General features: G+C 41.6%; 1 protein-coding gene across 1 annotated transcript; it reads left to right on the top strand.

Moving 5' to 3' along the window:
• The first annotated feature begins 1,313 nt into the window (after positions 1-1,313).
• On the top strand, positions 1,314-12,908 carry ednrba (endothelin receptor Ba). The gene is made up of 8 exons (XM_028019823.1): positions 1,314-1,562; positions 2,842-3,334; positions 5,312-5,424; positions 6,762-6,966; positions 7,493-7,642; positions 8,699-8,832; positions 8,933-9,041; positions 10,108-12,908. The coding sequence occupies exons 2-8, from the start codon at positions 2,930-2,932 to the stop codon at positions 10,243-10,245; spliced, it is 1,254 nt and encodes a 417-aa protein (XP_027875624.1). The 5' UTR covers positions 1,314-1,562; positions 2,842-2,929; the 3' UTR covers positions 10,246-12,908.
• The last annotated feature ends 6,901 nt before the right edge of the window (positions 12,909-19,809 follow it).

The raw sequence follows: 19,809 nt of genomic DNA on the forward strand, positions 1-19,809 counted from the left end.
TGGATTTCTCCCAAATAATTCCGGCAATTCGAGCCTAGTTTCAGTCGATAAAACAAATCAATAAAAGTATAGAAATCTTGTTTTCTTAATCTTTCACTTGCGACAAACATTTGTCCAAAAGTAAATAAATAAATAACTGAAGGTTTCCCAGATAAATGCAACTCTTGTCAACAGAAGATCATCCACAGTCATCCTTCGCGGAGGCCGCGATCCTCCCAGGCAGGAGAGACGAGAAACGTACGCGACACCGACATGCAGTGATTTCGCAAACGTCAGCGCACCGTCAACAGTCTGAAAGGTTGAAAAGGTGAAAGAGTGACAGAAAAAAAAAAAAAAGAAGCCACGCTCCTCCTTGTCAAAGTTCAAGTTCAAAAACGCAGAGAGACACAGGAAGTGAGCGTCACGCTAAGATGCGCGTTGAGTTTTATCTTTAAGAGAGGAGCCACCGCGAACGCTGCAGGCGGGGAGCGAAATTCTGGAAAACGGAACGATCCTAAACGTAATTTTACTCTGCACCAAAGACGAAAAAACAACAAAACAAAACGTGAATGCTGGTGTCATTATGGCTGCATGTACGGGAAGACGTTGGGCTGACCTACGGTTTGATAAAACGATCTGACTAAAGAATTTCATTGCGACGGTGCAGCAGTGAACATTTTGTTTCACATTTTCTCCCATTACAACCTCAGGCTTTACTGTATTTTGGCGGGATTTAAGACTGAACTGACTAACTTTTACTTTTATACACATATAAAACAAATCTTTTTTACTTAATTTGTTAAGTAGAAAGACTTGTTGTGACAGTAACGCATGAGACAGATTATCTGTGAAAAGATCGAGCTCCTCCACTTTTTCCCAGTGCTACTATTGTGATCTGTAGAAATGCAGCACTCCGGTCGAAAACAACCAATCAGAGGCAAGAGGCGGGTCTTAGCGCTGTCAGTCAGCGCTAAGACTTGTGTATTTGCTCCTAAATGTGTTCATGGTGGAGAAACAACTTAACTTTACAGGAAAACTGTGCATCCACCGTCGCAGGTGGATATACTAACAACTCTGATGAAAAGAAGGATGAAGATGAATACGGGGTCATGAATGTGAAACGCCTTTCAAAAGTTGGAAAGGCTTTTGTCAGGGGTAAAACCGTGACAGCCTGAACCCCTGACGCCGCTTAAGCCGAAAACCGGTCAGTATTTCAGGCCACCGCTTCCATGTAAACACACCAACTAACTCATGAACATCCCTCCTGCCTCCGCGGTCCTCCGCCCCCCTCCTCTGCATAAGAATGGGAGGGCAGGGATCAAGTCGAGCTCATGAGACTCCGTACTCTGGGACTCAGCGGCCAGAAGCAGAGAGGAGCGACTTGAGGAGCCGCTGGAGCTCGTTACGTTGACGCGGCTCGAAAGGGAGGGTGACTTCTGTTGGAGATGAGCGGAGCGCCGCCGCTGCTGGAACCGCGTCCCTTTGATTCGGGAATCTTTCTCGGTCCTGAGGCTGGGAGTCGGGAAAGTCTGATTTGAGAAGGGGAAAGCTTTCGGAGAGCTCCTGCCTCAGTCTGAGGTTAGGTAAGTACAGGCTGGAGCAGCAGTGACTGGAAAACATTAGGGAACTGCCTTACAAAGAAAAGTGTCTGCATTTTGGCTTTATCTCGTTTTGTTCCAATCAGCTTCTCCTTTTTAAACCACAAAGATTCCCTCTGGGTAATTTGCTCTGTCAAGATCAGGGTGAACTCTTTAGCGAACCAGAATTAGGAGCTAAAGAGACAGATCAGCATTAAAAACTCTTCTCTCTGAAAGAAGTTTTTGTGCACCAAGGGAATTCCCACTGCAAACCAACAGGGACATTTTGTAGTTTAATTTATCAATAGTTATCAAGTATTTAAAGATTTTGAAAAACATTTTTGTTTGTGCAAATATTTTGCTCAAAAGTTTCATCTGAACTGAGTCAGAGGTTTTCTCTCGTCATCGTTGTTTCATAAGATACAAAAAAAAAAAAGAAGTAGAAAGAAAATGACACAATGAGTTGCTCTTAATAAAACATAACTTAGTATTTTTTTTTTTTTTTAAAGAAGTTATTATTGTCATTAATTTTATTATTCCAACAATCAATCTCAGTACACAGTACAGGTTTTTCCAATTCAGTTTTTTTCTTTTCCCTTTACTTTTTTTTTATATGTCAAAAACAATTTAGACTGTGACAAAAATTGTTCTAATTAATCAGTGGGGAAAAAAATGCTTAATGTCGCTGTTTGTCTTTGGTCATGTGGTAACTCTTTGAAGGCCTCCCTGCCATCACCCTCATCTCTAAAATCCCCACATATATTATTCAATCTTGGCAAAAATGAATAGACCAGGAATATAACAAAATCTGCCAAAGGTACAAATCATTTTGAGCAAAACTGTACGCATAAGCTTTTTGGCAACAAATATTCATAAAAACAACTTTCGCATTCAGTGTAAAGTGTTACTAATGTAATCCCCATGACATATCAATGTTCCAAACATTTTATTTTCTCATTCCTGCTACTCAGAGCCCAAATTGTTTTGGGCGTCTACAGAGAGACTAAAAATTTGTAGTCTCTCTGTAGACAGCTTAAGCTCAGAGTCTAAATAAATCAATAAACTCTTTTGTTATTCCACGGTTGGTTTGGCTTAGCTCGTCTTGGCTGAGTTTCACAATCCTAGAGAAATTCCAGCCTTGCCTCAGAATATTCCACCTCTCCCTTGACATTTTACCAAACGCAGATTGGGATTCCTTCTCCGACATGCAAACGATTCCTCTGCCTTCCAGAACGTTCTGGCAAATCGCCACGCGACATTTTCTGCTTCTACTTTGTGTTTCCAGGAGCACAAAAAGGAGGACATAAAGTGGGAGCGTTTCCCGGACGAAAAGGTCATTCCTATAAACGTCCAAAAATAATAAAGAAAAAAAAATGACAACTCGCCTCTGCTTCCTCTTACTGGTCGCTCACATGACGGTTGCGAGCGCGCAGCCGGAGCCAAAGAACCAAATCCCCCAGGCCCCGCTGTCCGTCACTCAGAGACTCGGGCTGGTCCAGAGGAGAGCCCAGGACCCGGCCAGGCCCAACATCACCATGCCGCGCAGCCGCCAGCCGCCCATGTGCACGGGGCCCACGGAAATCCGGGACACGTTCAAGTACATCAACACGGTGGTGTCCTGCCTGGTGTTTGTGGTCGGCATCATCGGCAACTCGACTCTCCTGCGGATCATCTACAAGAACAAGTGCATGCGGAACGGGCCGAACATCCTCATCGGCAGCCTGGCGCTCGGAGACCTGCTGCACCTCATCGTCGGCATCCCCATCAATGTCTACAAGGTTAGAGATGCTCCGCGTCATTTCCGTTACAAATGTGCAACGACTTTTCGGTATTTTTGAACGTTTTCAATATTGAAAATTGTGTCAAAGTTGCGGTGCTTCCATTAGTTAAGAAATGCAATTAAAATCCTGCGTGAATAAGTTCCTTCACACGGTAAGTCATTAAAAAAAACATCCTCCTACCACTTCCTGTCGTCTTCTTCATTTCCGCTAGTAGTATTGATCACGTGACTCGTGTAATGCGGGAAAAAGTGTTTCCAATGCAGTGTCTTGTGAAAGACGCTCATTTCGATGGAGCTGAAAAATCACCTCAACCACAAAAACATTTTATACAAAAAAATTATATATATTTTTTTAAATTGCCGTGTTTCCATTGATCAAATTTATTCTTCTTATTTATGTAATTATATGGTCAATGGAAACACAGCTATTGAGGCGTTGGAGCGGCAAACTCCTCATACATGGTAGTGGCTACCTATGCAGCATTTTGGGGAAATTTGAAGTTGACATTTTCACAGAAGAGTTGGGATTCAGGGGCGGTTTCTTACTCATAGGCAACCACCCAGGGCAACATATTGAGGGAGGGCGTCATCAGCGCCAACCCTGCTGCCCCGCTCTCTCAACCACAGGACCTAATGCCAAGCACCCATTCCAGCCTCTGGTCAACAGCCTCGTTGAAGGGGGGGGCGCGCCGGAAGGGTGGTTCGCCCAGGGCGCCAAACAGGCCAGAACCGGCTCTGTCTGCATTCGACACCATTGAATGACAAACTCAACTTTTGATGAACTTTGCATGCTGCGAGAGCTCCGGCGGAGCAAATAGCTGCTTTTAAGTGTGTGTAAAACTTTGTCAATATTCCACTAACATAAAAAACAAAACAAACAAACAAAAAAAAAACAATTTCGAAATTGCGGCGTTTTTTTTTCTTCAAATTAGCACAGTTGAAATTACATGTGAATATGTTTATGTCATTAAACCACTTTCTGCCGTCTTCTTCTTTTCCCCCAGTAGTAAGATCCGGTCGTTGATCACATGACTCCTGTGATTCGAAAAAGGTGTTTCTGTAGCAGATTTGCGAAATACACTCATTTTGATACAGCCAAAAAAATAGAAATAACAAAAAAACACCTCATCCTTGAGCAAAAACTTTTTATCCCAAAAAAATGAAGCACATTTATTTTTGTAATTCCAATTTGCGCAATCATATGGTCAAAGAAACCGAAGCCACAGATAGATTAGCTTCCTTCTGGACTCTAAACCCTTCAGCCACACCTATTCCTCCTTATGTCCACATAATGAAGCACACACCAGTGAAAGTGGAGACGTAGTGCGTGTAGAAAGGTTGTGTGTGTGTGTGTGTGTGTGTGTGCTCCCTAGTGCTTCTGAAATGTTATTACTCCTCTGGACTCTGAGCCTCTTCATATCCCCCCATGTCTCTCGGCATGTTATTGTGCGCCAGGCTCACTTTGCCAGAGCGAGGGCCAGAGACAACCGGAGTGTCCGTATATTTGGGTAAGCGGGCAGGCGTGTTAAAACAACTGGTGGTCGCAGTTACATACCGTAGCGTAGGCGAGGACCAGACAGGGTGGTACGGAGACAGCGAGAGAGAGACACGGGGGTCACATATGATTTCAATTGATTTCCACTCGCATTCCTGTCCCCCATCCAAGAAAAGCTTTAAAGGCTTTGTGTTGTACATGATCCTCTGGGTGATTCTTGAACTCCAGGAGCTCAAACTTCTCATTCGGTTGGAAAGCTGACGGGTCAAAAGTGAGGCGTGCGGGGCCTCGCTGTGTGTTTCTTTCTTTTTTTTTTTTTAAATTAAAGACAAGGCTGCGATGTTTTACCCGACAAAAACTGTGAGTTCATGTTCAAGCGCTGGCGGCGAGCGCTGTCCTGGAGAAGACAGGCCCTTTGCATCACTCCCTGCCTCGGCTTTAACTCGCTGACCTTCTGCCCGTGTTGCAATCTGTCTGCAGCTCCTGGCAGAGGACTGGCCGTTCGGGGTGACTCTGTGCAAGGTTGTGCCGTTTGTCCAGAAGGCGTCCGTGGGGATCACCGTGTTGAGCCTGTGCGCTTTGAGCATCGACAGGTACGCTTGCTCAAAACCCACGCATCACGCAAACACACACTTCCCTCCTGTCCTGTTAGCTTCTTTTTCTCTCTATCTCTTTATTATTTTTTTTTTATTTAAGCAGTTGGAAACTTCACGTTTTGAAATACAGAGCTGGGGACTGTTGGACACAGGGGTTGGATATTTCTTCGATTGACCCAACACAAAGTGTACAATGGCAAAATCTGTGATTTTTATTCAAAGCTGCATAGTCTGATACCTCTAAACAAAACGCCCAGCAAACAACTGCAGTTAGCAGATGTTAGCATCCTTCTGTGTGTAATTCAATCCCAGTGTCCAGCTGTTGTGCGGAGGCCTGGAAGTTTCGTAAAGGCAAGTTTATTTGTATAGCACATGGTTAAAGCCACACCCGTGGAGAAGGGGCTTTGGAGAACCAAGCAACTTCACGAAGACCAGGGAACACGACAGGCATGAAGTCTAAAGCGGGGCTAATCCATCTGAAGGTGCACACACCTGCAGACCTACTGAGACATGGCCGTCTGCCCACACTTACAGGTCATGTAAGGAGAGAACCCAAACGTCTAGAGGAGTTTCAGAGACTCAAAGCGAATATGGCCATTACGAACGAGTGGAAGAAGAGACTCAAATTGAAGTTTTTAGCCTACGTACAAAATGTCTAGTGGCAAACTAACACACGATCATCCCCCACAGTGAAACCTGGTGGTGGCAGTGTTGTGTTGTAGGGATGTTTGGTAAGCTGAACCTGGAGAGGAGAGACTAGTGCAGTGGAATAGTTGAGATCACTGCGTCGCCTGTCGGAATGGTCCAATCAGACTTTACATCTAACTCTAATTGAGAATGAGTCTTGTTGTAATTAGAGATGAATCGGACCCGAGATTAATATTTGTGTCGGCCCTGATATTGAAAAATGTTCGATCGGGTATTGGTAGCAATGTGCCCGATCCATAACATTCAGTCTAATTTCATGCTTTGTGCTGAGTGACGTCATGCTTTATAAAAAAAAAAAAACTGTTTGGAGTTAGATCAGCTGTTTTTCTGTATCCGATCTGTATCGGCCGATACTAAGCCTCAGATATTTGTATCGGTATCGGAAGTGAAAAAAAGTGGATGGGTCCATTCCTGGCTGTACTGTATGACAAAAGCGGGGAAAAGTTAAAGGTTGAAGGAGTGCAAATGCTTTCGCAAGGCGTTGCATTGGAAGCGAACTGCATGCCGTATCCAAACCAAACACTAAATCACATTGTGCTTTTTTCCCCCCCTCCCAAAAGGATCCAGCCATTTATCTGCCTAAATCTGACTTGTTTTAAGGATCGCATGCCGCTTCGGTTTTCCAGGTTTCGTGCCGTGGTCTCCTGGAGCCGCATCAAAGGCATCGGCGTTCCGAAGTGGATGGCCATCGAGATCGCCCTCATCTGGATCTTATCCGTCATCCTGGCCGTTCCAGAGATAATAGGCTTCGACATGATCACCATGGACTACAAAGGGGAGCAGCTGAGGATCTGTCTGCTGCACCCCAGGCAGAAGACGGACTTCATGAAGGTGAGCTGAGACACGCGGACCGTCTTCTTCTTCTTCTTCTTCTTTCTGTCTGAAAGGAGAAACGATGCGTGTTGACTCAGCCGCGCACGCAGCAAAAACGCAAATGTGCAAAGGTTCAGATCTGCATGCTGTGTGCAAATGCGAAAGCTTTCTTAGCAAAGCGGCGCACTTAGAGTCACAGCGTGACGCCTGAGCGAGGGAGCCTGGAAAGAGTTCATGGATGATGAAATTATATACATCACAGATGGGAGATAGCTTGTTTTTACTTTGCATGGCGTCCCCCTTACTAAAATGTAACAACGTGACCTCCGCATATTGCCGCTGACAAGTCAGCATTTGGTAAAAGGATGTCCTGCATGACGCCAAACCCACCCCTGAGCTTCCCCCTCCACTCCGGCGAAGGTTCAGGCGGCGGCTGCGCTCCAGTAAATCAGCTTCTTACATGCTTTATCTCCAGCTCAGAGCGCTCCCACACAGATGTTTGAACGCAATCCAATGCGGTCCTTTTGTTCTTTTTTTTGTGCAGTTTTATAAAACAGCAAAGGACTGGTGGCTGTTCGGCGCGTATTTCTGCTTTCCGTTGGCCTGCACAGGCATCTTCTACACCCTGATGACCTGCGAGATGCTGAGGAAGAGGAACGGGGTGCAGATCGCCCTTAGCGACCACATCAAACAGGTCAGAGAACACGGGGTTACACAGGTGAAAATTCACAGCAGCATTTGGTTTTACTTAGCCTTTCATAGAGAGACAAAAATGTGGGTGTCATATTTTCACCGTGTCATTCATGCATTTATAAATATATCACTCAAGCCAAATATTTAGTTTACAAACTATATATTTAGCTCTCAAATTAAATATTTAGTCAGGAAGATAATTATTTATTTTGCAAACTAATATTTAGTTCCTAGCTAAATGTTTAAGTCAGAATTAAATATTTAGTTTTCAAACTAAAGGTTTGGTTTCAAACTAAATATTTGAAACTAAACATTTAGTTTGAAAAACTTGTCCGCTTAGTGGCAAGTTAATTTGCATACTAGCTAAATATTTAGCCAGCAACCTAAATGGTTAGTTAGCAAGTTCAATATTTAGTTTTAAAATTAAATACTTAGTTAGATAAATAAATCTAATAAAGTTGGCAAAATAAATAGCGAGCTTGAAAGCTAAATATTTAGCTCACACCCAAACCGAAGACCCTTAAACACTGAATTGGGAACAAAATATTTAGTCTTCAAACTAAATATTTAACTTACTAACTAAATATTTAGTTTGTGAACAATTTTTTTTATTTTGGAACTCTGATATTTATAAATGTATGAATAATACATTTTCACCAAGAATAATAATAACTTGGTGAAAATATAACTTTGGAAAACGAACTCCCACATTGTATTCTCTGTGACCGACTAAATAAACTCAAATTAGCTATAAATTTTTCTTACTGTGTAACGGTAAAATCAGATACCTACAATCCTGTTTTTAAATGCAGCTGGTGTCGATAGTGGAGCAACAGAAATAAACCTTCAGTACTAAATGTAATCAAAAGCTCCAGAATAACTGTTTTTTTTCTTTTTTTGGAATCAACTTGATCTGAAATGACGACAAATTTAGGGGAGAGCAGCATGTTTTTCTGTGATGTATAACTCCACAGAGGTGCAGTCACGTCCAGGCCAAGTCATGATGGATGGGTGTGTGTGTGTGTGTGTGGGTGTGTGTGTGTGTTTTTGTAATCAGCGGAGGGAGGTGGCCAAGACGGTGTTCTGTCTGGTTCTGGTGTTCGCTCTGTGCTGGCTTCCTCTCCACCTCAGCCGCATCCTGAAGCTCACCATCTACGACGAGGTGGACCCGAACCGCTGCGAGCTGCTCAGGTACGGAACGGGGAAAACACACGCGGCATTTACTCAGGCCACAGCTTGCCAAAGAAAATACTATGGAACACTGAGGCATGGCATCTATACTCCTTAACAGCTTCTTTTTGGTGCTGGACTACATCGGCATCAACATGGCTTCTGTCAACTCCTGCATTAACCCCATCGCCCTGTACATGGTCAGCAAGCGCTTCAAGAACTGCTTCAGGGTAAGACCAGCCTCTGTCGTACAAAATTCACATTTTGCACTTTTCTGTACATCCTTTTCGAGTTCTACTGCTTCCTAAAAAACAAAAAACAAAAAAAAACTTCCCAAGCGCTTAAGAAAAATCCACCCAGCAGTATTTTGGCAATAAGTTCATGTTTTTTGATGTCCGGAGAACGACGCATTTCAAAAACCTGCGGAAACCTCCAGATGCTCCTGCACAGAAACTCACATTTATCCAGAGAGACATGGGAGCATCAGTGAATGGCAAAAACGGCACTCCGAAATCTAACGTCACAAATCAACAGGCACTGCCTGTCACCTAGCAACACCAGCGAATCCCGGCCCATCATCTAGCAACCCAAACCGAGTTCCAGCACCTCTGGCCAACTGGTTTTTCCCACTGTACAATGGCTGCTGGAAACCTCAAGCGTTTTTGTTGTTGACTTACTATTCAGAAGCAACTTGCTGCACTCTTGTTGGTTGTGCAGGAGACTCTACTTCTACTTTTCAAAGGAGCTCAAAATAGACCGAATTGACCGGACTAAACTGTCATTATCCAAGAATGAATTTGTACAAAGAAAAACAAATGTAATGAACTTGTTTTGTATCATTACAGTCCTATTCTAAGCTGTTTCAGGAAATATTATAGTTCAACTTTGACAGACAAGCATATACTGTACATTTTCACCATGTCAATTTGATTCAAGTCAATTTGGTTTATTTACGTAGCTCTAATTCACCACATGTCATCTCAAGACACTTTACATAAAAGTAAATCCAATCATGCACACATTCCAACTGATCCTTGTTATGAAACAATGCAGCTAAGCTTAGTTTATTACTTAAAAAAAAAGGTTTCTCTCTCTAAGGACGCACAGCAGATTTTGCTTTCAGGTCGAGTCAAGTTACTGTACTTTGTGTTATTCTGTCATATTAAAGTTTGTGGTTTTAACGTGACAAAATGTCAACAAGTTAAAGCGATGTTTGGTAAAAAAAATAATGTGCATAAAATAGCTGAAAATGTGACCTTCTTTTCCTTTAAATTCACCCCCTTTCTCCGGTTCCAGTCCTGTCTGTGCTGCTGGATCCTACCTGCCGAAATGCTGATGGACGAGAAGCAGTCGTGTATGAAGCTCAAAGTCACCGAGCGATCCTCCGAGCAGAGCCACTCCCGCATCACCAACAAGTCCAGCCTGAGGAGTTAGGAAGGCGCAGCTAGAGGCGGGTACGAGGACCCAAAACCAAAACGACGAGAAAGCAAGAAAAACAAATTTGATTGACACGATTGAGTGAACGAGGCCGAATTCTTTTCTCCTTTAAGATGTCATACGAGCGCTCCAGATGCGCCTCTACAGAAACTCACTCTTTATCCGAAGAGAGATGGGAGCGGGCAATCAGCGAATTCCAAAAACTCCACTCTGGGTTTTGTGTTTCATATTTTTTTTCAAAAGCTGGAGCCAATGTTAGAAAGAATAAGAAGAAAGAAAAACGGTAAAATTGAAGAGTGTTGCTCTGAAAAGGGTTAAAGGTCATCCCACTGCAACAGCAAATCAAACCCGCAGTCTGGACTGTAACTTTGACTCAATGAATCTCATCGTATGGACGGTTGTACTTTTGTTGCAGACGCTCTCCAATACGGCTCTACGGTGGCTCTGAGGCTCTGTTGTTCATGTGATGTGTATCCAGTTAAGTGAATGTATGTGTTAATCATCTTGAATGCTTTGCATACTTACCGCAAGGGGTGTAACGGGATCGCAGCACAAGCTCTTGCAATATTGAACCGCCATCTGGTTGCTGTTTGTCTCTGATTATGTCTGTTGAAGCAAGAGTAAGCTATTCTTCTGAGGACTTTTAACCTGGCGCTTTGTTTCTCTTATTTTTCTGCGTCTCTTATTTTGAAGTAAAGGAGGAAGTAGTTGTTGAGTTGTGTTGACAGAGCCAATTGTTTGAAGAGGCCTGTGCCACTTTTAAAGGTTTGATTTGTGTGATGTGAAAAGTGTTTCTGTTGCAATTTTGTGAAATACGCAAATTTTGATTACCGAAAAACCTCCTCATCTTAGGACAAAAATCTTTTTTAGCAAAAACATGCTTTAAAAAAAAAAAAAAAAAGATTGGTGCGTTTTCATTCAGCAAAATTATTTTTGTAATTCCAATTCGCACAATTTCATGGCCAATGGAAACACAGGTACTAACACTCTTCGGTGTAGAGGCCATTAAAGAGTAACATATTCTCAAACATAGTTATTTTCAGCAGATGTGTTTCCATTACAAATATGTGCAAAACCTTGTCAATATTCAGCTAACGTCGAAAAAACACAATTTCTGAATTGTGACATTTCCATTAAATAAGAAATACAATCAAAATGATACACGAATGAATTTGTTCACATGAGAAGTCATTAAAAAGACATGCTGCGCCATGATCCTCCAACTACTTCCTGTCGTCTTCTTCTTCATGGTTTTCGCCAGTAGTAACATCTGATTGTTGATCATGTGGCCTGTGTGATGCAAAAAAGTGTTTCAGTTGCAGTTTTGCAAAACAATACAATATTGATACGGCCACAAAAAAAGAAAAAAAAAAAAACACCTCAACCTGGTGGCAAAACTTTGTGTTGAAAGATTTTTTTTTTTCATTGCCTTGTTTTCCTTTTCGATACGTCAAATTGAACAATTATAAGAAAAAAATGGAAACGCAGCTAGTAAGGAGAACAAATTTACATTAATTTTCTATGTGTCTAGACAGAGCTGTAGTTCATTTAGGCAGTGAGAGAGAGCAAGTGTTCTAGCAAACACCAGGAAGGCCGGACATATTGCAGTAAAGTTGCTCTGTTTTAATCGTTGAGCTTTCAGGCTGTTCTTTGTCATGTTTTGTAAACCGCAGAGTTAATGTAACCATCACACACAATACTTAAAAAACAGTAAAACCTTATTTTACAGGAACTCTTCTTTGATGCACACAGTGTGACATCACCACTGCCCTTATTAAAAACCTCTCAAAGCAGGAGAGGCAGAGGGAATTGTGTTTAAATTTTATTTTAAAACTCTTTCTTACATATCTAAATCAAACATGCTTTGATCGGTTGAAACTGGAGTGGATATTTCTACCCTGAACAGAGGTTCTTTGACAGATTCAAGAAACCTTCACGGTATTGTTTTTGGCTTCAGCTTCCACCAAGCGTTGACATTGCGTATTATGTGTAAATAAATCAAAACTTGAGTTATTCACAAATGTTTCCAGATTCCTTGTTACAGAAACTGCCCAAAGATTGAACGGATCGCTGGACTCCAGATGTGGACAATTGCAGCAAAAGCGTCAACGCTTCAGAATCAAACGGGCCGGAGAAGAATCGCTGAGCCTCTGGAGCGTGCGCGTGTGTTGTTTGGTACTAAATAGTACGCACATCTATAATTACACGCATCTAGCACCGCTGAGATCTCTTCCCCTTTATTCTGTGAGTGAAATAAAAACTCGGCGTTCTTAGTTTACCCAAGAATATGTAGCTTCACAAACTACCTAGTTTGTGAAGCTACAAGCTAACTCCTAATCTATGGAGTTAGCTTGTAGCTTTACAACGCTTCAAAAGATTTGTTCTTTGTTCTTTTCTTGCTCGATTTTTTAAAAACTGAAAGTATTGCTTGTTTTAACGATGGTCACGTTGGTTTGCATGTTGTGCCATGGTTGAAAGATTTTCTGTCACTTAAATTTTTTTTTATCCACTTATTATTCTATTTTTTTGACCAAATGAGTTGTTCACAAATGGAACCAGCTGATCAGCATTTCCGAAGTTGACATGTGACTCTGACTGCAACCAAAAATGCAAAGACCTAAGGTCTTTTTCATAACGCAGTCATTATGAAATGGAAAAAAAAAAAAAAAAACTCCTCTCGTTTGCCACATTATTGCTTTAAACTTGTTTTTTTTCACTGATTCTTAAACTACTGAAGTCATGTTGTTCTGTGCAGTGGCTTTAATTGATGGCCAGCTTCACTTTTTCTATAATTTTGTCTGACTCATTACCTTCGTCACTTTGACGTACAGATTTTCTTCCAACACACAAAATAATTATAATAATAAAAAAGATGCTGTTATGAAAAAGAGACCCAGTGATTTTTTTTTTAAAATTAATATGTGATGAGATGGATGGTAATTATTGCTTACAGCATTATATACATGTGACTGTCTTTGACTGTGTTCTTTATGAATGCTGGTGTGTGTGTGTGTGTGTGTGTGTGTGTGTGTGTGTGCGTAGTTAGAGACGAAGAGTTGGGTAAAAAAAAAATTGGAAAGATCACAGTAATGTTCTGTGCTGGTGTTCGTCATCACATGGTGCCGCCTGCTGCCACATTTTAGTCAAGCCAACAAGCACAAAACCTTATAACACACACACACACACATGCCCACACGCGTCTGTGTGTGTGTGTCTTTGTGGAGACTTTCTATAGACTTCCATTCATTTCTACAGCCTAAACCTTACCCTTATCCTAACCCTCACAGTTACATGCCTAACCCTACCCAAAACTCAATTCACACCTTAGTCTTAAATCTGACCCCTGGCCCAAAAACAGCGTTTCCCCTTGTGGGAACCAGGCTTCAGTCCCCACAAGGAGCAGTGTGTCCCCACAACGTAGTATATGTCAGGAAAATGGTCCCCACAAGGTATTATAAACAAACGCGCGCACACACACTCACAGTCACAAAAAAAGCTAATTCTGACCTGGAATCTGGCTCCGAGCTAACCAGTGTCACGCATGTCACATTAGCTGTCATAGAAGCTCTTTGTCCGCCGATCTCTCACCAACCCTCATCTTATTTCTTCACTCTGCCTTCATTTTTTTTTCTCTTTTTTGTGTCTGTTTTCTTTCTCTTTGCATTCCTGCCTCAGCTCCTCTCCCTGGAGCCCCCCTCTCTCCCTCTCTGCTGCTGCTCTTCCAACATGCCTTCAATCACCGAGCTGTGGTTCCATGTTAAATCAAACCCAAAGGTGCTCTGAGCAGGTCTAATTGAACAGAATCGCATTCAGAACATTCGTCTCTGGAATGCTTTTGGCTCCCAGCAGAGGCTGAAATAATATATCTGGCTCCGGTTCTTTTGGTTGGCTCTCCAAAGGTTTGATGGATCGTCTGCGAGAAAACAAAAAAGGAGCAGCGTGTGAAGTGTAAGTCGTCCAGGAGGACGTCTGCTTAGCGGCCTTTGAATTGTTGTTCAGCAGGCTTGGGGTCGATTGGTAATTGGATTTTTTTTTTTATCAACATAACTAAATCAGAGTAGAAAACTGTTTTTTAAATCAATTTTTATATAATTTTACCAACTAAATCCATTTAATTCCAGGATAATTTCAGTTCTGTGAAGGTCTACGAGGTTTTTAAGACATTAGCAAACAAAAAGAACGAGGAACACACCAAACAAAAGATTTAATATCCAGATTTATAAAAGCCGTGTTTCCATCTGATTTTCTTTTTTCTGTGCCACAAGTTTCAGAACTTTTTGCATGAAAGCGACACAATCTTTCATGCACCAGAGCCATTCCCACTTTGAAACTCGGTGGTGGCAGGGTCATGCTACGGGAATCATTTTCTACGGCAGAGACAGGGAAGCTGGTGAGAGTTTACAGGAAGATGAATGGAGGTAGTTTGTTGCGCCAGTATGGCTGGGAATATTAGTGGCCCACAGCATGACACTACCACTACTTCGCTGGACACTTCACACAGTGTTCCGAGGTTTAAAAAGCTCAAATTTGGCACAAACGAAGCGAAAGTAGCTACATTTTTGTCACGTCTGACAAAAAAAAAACAATTCTGGAGGGTGGTTTTAATTTACTAACAGCATTTTACCAATTAGGTTAAGTAAGTCTAAGCTGAAGAAGAAGAAAAAAACACTTTTCTTAGGAAACGTGATGATTTGCTCTCAGAGGCATCAAAACATGTTCTGTTTATCGTGAAGGACTTCAGTAAAAACACATATATTACAGATTCTCATCTTTATTTGTCAATAACAACACCCCTGATGCGGCAGATGTATGAAGACAATGTTTGTTAAAACTAAACTAAACTTCAGGAGGAGTGGCGTCGAAGCGGTTCCGTTACCTTCTAGCATCTCTGACAAAACCCTCAGTTGTTTACTCGACACTAAACTCTGAGGATTACTCAAGGCGTGACATTTGAGGTCTGTTGCCATGGCTGCGGCGGTCTGAAGGGCCCTCAGCCCAGGAAAACGGGCGATCTGAGAGGAACAGGGTGAACACCCGGGGTTTCCAAATCAGCCCTTCGCAGTTTTTTCAAACCAAATCTTTCTGGGTACCCCTTGTACTGGAGAGCAGCCAACAGCGAACTTTTATTCTCTATTAGCATCGCAAATTAGAAGACTCGAGTAACAACAAGCAAAATCGTGTTAAACAAAGGAAAATAACGGGACGGCTCTCATGCCTGCCCCTATAAACTAGCCAGTATTTTCAATGGGTTTTTCAAGATTGCCATTCAGTGTATATGGGCTTTTTCCCCTAAGTTTTTTTATTGTAATTGCAGATTTTATTTTATTTTACTATTTTTTTATATATATATATTTTTTTTTGCTGTTTGGACTCTCAATCAGACCACAAGATTGTTATTACAGCACCGTTTTCAAATTTAAAATTCAATTTAAAAAATGCTTTATTGAAGTTCCTGTGAGGAAACCTCCTCACACTCAGATGTCTGATTGTATGAAAGTCAACTCACTTTGGATGTTAAATTATAATTTTTTTCTCTAGAAAATCTAACACAGGATGTACTGAAAACACACTGGCCAATGTTTTTTAAAACTTGCATTTTCTCCTTCTATTTTAGAGCATTTGAGAGAGCGCTGTAAATCTACTAGGCTTCTCCTCGCTACTCAGACAGCAATACTGAGTTTTAAACATTAAATACATTTTTTCTTTAAATTAGAAAACTTGCATTTGGTTCAGTAATTGAAATCAATTCTGGATTTTCACTAATCTGGACAGCAGCCAAACCAACTAAAATCCTCTGTAAAAATCCAGCTTATTTATGCAGCAGACCCATGATGCTGCCGCCACCATGTTTAACAGTTGCTACACAGGTCATCTGGGCAGGTGCAAATTTCAGCCAAGTTTGAAAAGTGTTGACTTTGGAGCAGGGGGAGGGTTCCCTCTGCTGTAGCAACATCTCCATGTGTTTTTGTGTTTTTCTTTCCAGATTTACGTCAATTGAAAACATTTAATACAGCGGGGATGAGGTGGGGGCAGGGGGAGCTGAGTGACTCATCACTGCTAGAAAAAGAGCAGTACATTTTGGATGAAAGGCGGACTGCCACACTGACTGAGGTTTTTTTTTTTTGGTTTTTTTTGCTCAAAGGGCGTCAAAAGAGCCATTGTGAGCATGTCAATGAGGGGAACTTCACAGCAAAGAGGCGAAGTCTTACCAAGTAGGTTTGGTCTAATTTCTAGTGCCAACACATTTAGTACACTTGAAATAGGACAAAACTAGCTTACAATATAGTTTTGGAAAGATGTGGGAGCTTGTTTTAAGTGAACAATTCCTTAATGTTGATGAAAAGTGCGAGCTCCACTGGCAGATTATTTGATTTTTCACACGGAGAAAATGTCTTTTATTTGTCGATTAAATGCCGACTATTTCACCTATGACAAGGAGGAATGATAGATTTGTTTATATCGATATTCAGGAACTATTCACTGAAAACAATCTCTTATTTTTTTCTGAAAAGTTACTTGTAAGTTTGTTTTATTTCACGTGTCCAAAAACATCTGCACTACGAGCTAGACCGAAAATACTGGAAAGGGTTTTGGGTTTTTGCACTGTATGAAAATAACGTCCTATAAACTTATCAATAAAATCACACATGTGGGTTGAGACTGTGGACCTCCAGCGTTCTCGCAATGCCTCAGCAGAAGAAGAAAGATGTTACTCAAAAAAAAAAACGAATAAAAAAACCCACCAGATGCAGCAATAATTCTGCATCCAACGCAAACATACCTGTGGTGAACAGTTTGTCCTCTCCTGTCCTCTGACAGGTCGGGGTCTTAAAGTTCAGGTTGGAAGTTTAGCCGATCTGACTTTTTTTTTTTCCTCCCCCAAAGCTTTCCTCTCAATACAATGTTTTGCTTTTTTTTATGCTTAACAGCAGGCTGCACCTGCATTGAAAATAAAATTTGAACATGATAGCAGTTTTGCTTTCCAAATGTTCAAAAGGTGAGAGCGCAGCAATCTGAACACTTTTAATAGTTTAAAGGCAACATTCACAAATTTTCTTTATGTCACATTTTTAAATAAAATCTGCATCTGATAAGCATGTAATAATTTAAAGTGCAGGCGGAGCGCTTGATGTTTTGCGATTCCATCTGAGTTTTTAGCATATCTGTGGTGGATTGATAACAGAAGGAGGCGAGTTTTCGGTCTCTGCCACAGCATCTGCTAGCATTTGAAAAGAACAAAGGAAAATATGCTTTTCTTTTAATAGAGTGAACGTGTGTGTCGCTTTGTGTTAGAGGGAAATAACGTCAAGGAAAGAACACACCGGTGAGTGTCACACTTCAAGGAATGCCCGACAAACGACACACACACACAAATGCAGCTCATTCCTCCACAGATACACGAATGTCACACTTTTTCAGCCCGTGCATCGAAAACACACTCTCTGGCAGCGGTAGAAGGTGAGCAGACGCGGCTAGCAGGAGGAATTCATCAGCTTGACGAAGCATCGACTCTGGAGCATTTCCCCCCATCTATCTCCTCCCTCAGATCTCCTCTCCATCAGGGGGGGACGGTGAATTTTGTGTCTCGGTCCCTTCCTGTTAGCGCACGTGGCCTCTTACTGCTTGTCTGAACTATAAGACGACAACCCCGTCGGGGCAGGATGACAAGATAAAGAGTCACTTCGAGGCCCGGAGCGCACATATGGAGAGCATGTGCGTTTGAAAGGAAATCCCGCAAGGCAAAGTGTAACAGTCCTCACTGAAAACCTCAACCACTTTTGTCCCAAAAGATGTTAGAAAATGTTTTAACATTTAGCACGAAGAGCCCCCCAATTAGAGGGCCTGGAAAAGGATTTTGAAGTCCCCCTTTTTTATTTTTTACCACTTTAATGCTGCAGTATGCAAGTTCTATTACAAAACAAAAACATATTTGTTTAAACTGTCACCATGTGGTAACAGCATGGTATGAGGCAGGTAATCTGTGAAACAAATTGAGCTCCTCTGCCTGCTCCCAGCTAACTAGAAACAACCAATCAGAACCCGGAGGCGGGTCTTAGCGCTGGCAATCACTATCGACCCCAACCCTGCCTCTCCTTCTCCTTCTTTCTGCTACCGCTACAACTTTTCCCCGTCAGTAGACGCTGTTGTGAATGTTCAGGCTAGTTAGCATAGCCACCGATGACGGCGGATAAATGGTTTTCCTGAAATGGTAAGTTGTTTCTCTGTCATTAGCACATTTAGCAGCGCGTACCCAAGCCTCAGTGACAGCTAAGACCTTCCTCCTGGCTCTGATTGGTTGTTTTTTGGTGCATTTCTTTAGATGGCAATAGCAGCTCAGGGAGGATGCGGAGGAGACTGATGTTTTCACAGACTAACAAATGTATAAAAGAAACGTGTTCTTTATAAAAGTTACATATTGCATCTTTAAAGGAACAAACATCTATAATGTATTGCTATTTAGAGCATCACAACAAGTCCATTTTCAACTGGAAGGAACTGCTTGATTGATTTTAAATGTAAAATAAAAGTGATTGACTTAGCCATCCAATCATTTGGTATGCCCACTTAATCCATGTAGGACAGGGGTGTCCCAACGTTTTGCCATTAGCAGTGGAGAGACATCAAATTTTGACAATCCACTGACGAGTATAGACTACAACCGGCCTAAGGCGGCTTTCGATATACAGAAACGCACTGCAATAATCCAGATGAGACTAAGCAAAAGCATGACTTAAGAATTCAATTTCAAGAGCAGAGAGGATGGGTCTAAGTTTGGCAATGTTTCACAAATGGTAGAAAAGGATTGGATCAGAGCTTGGACATGATTTTCAAGCGTAAAACCTGAGCTGAAGGTTATCCCAAGGTTTCTACGAGAAGCCAAATAACCCAGATACACAAAGTTCTGCTTTATCTTTACAGTAATTTTTTTTTTGTGGTGCAAATCTATTTAATTCAGCTTTTCCTCTTCATTGAATCAAAGAAAACACATTATAATGAAGCTATTAGTTAAATCCAACCATTTTAGTGAAATGTGCAATTTTAAGACTTGATTTGGAAGAAAAGCAAAGCAAAACCACCAGTGGCTCCAACACAGAGCCATGTGGAACACCCAATCGAACAGGACAGGAATGAAATCTGTTGAGTAACCACCAGTGTTACTCAACAGATGGAGAAACATGCGCTTAGGTGAACGCATATTTGTGTGCTATAATGGCCTAGTCAAAGTCCAGACCTGCAACAGACACTTTTTTATCCAGATTGACTAAACGTGAGCTATTCTACAATAAAAAAAAGAAAAAAATTCAAGGGGTATAAACTCTATCCTGAACAGTTTGTCTTGGTCTATATGTTTTCTTTGTATGGAGGATGCAAACAAGTCTGTCAATACTTTTTTGGTTTTTTTGGTATGTTTTTTAAAATATCCCATTATTGACATGTGTCAACAATGTTTGCATGAATAAAACCCTGAAAACAGACAGAAGTAGGATTGGCATACTAGTTAGTGCATGCAGAAACAAGCGGCTTAATCAAACGTGGCGAGTGTAAAAGTCTAAAACCGAA

Source organism: Xiphophorus couchianus, chromosome 6 (genome assembly GCF_001444195.1).
Source record: "Xiphophorus couchianus chromosome 6, X_couchianus-1.0, whole genome shotgun sequence".
NCBI classification, from domain to species: domain Eukaryota; kingdom Metazoa; phylum Chordata; class Actinopteri; order Cyprinodontiformes; family Poeciliidae; genus Xiphophorus; species Xiphophorus couchianus.

Excerpts from the sequence above, each read along its gene's own strand:
- ednrba (XM_028019823.1), top strand. The coding sequence starts at position 2,930 with ATGACAACTCGCCTCTGCTTCCTCTTACTGGTCGCTCACATGACGGTT. Across the intron at positions 3,335-5,311 it reads TCCCCATCAATGTCTACAAG|CTCCTGGCAGAGGACTGGCC; the intron begins GTTAGAGATGCT and ends ATCTGTCTGCAG. Across the intron at positions 6,967-7,492 it reads AGAAGACGGACTTCATGAAG|TTTTATAAAACAGCAAAGGA; the intron begins GTGAGCTGAGAC and ends TTTTTTGTGCAG.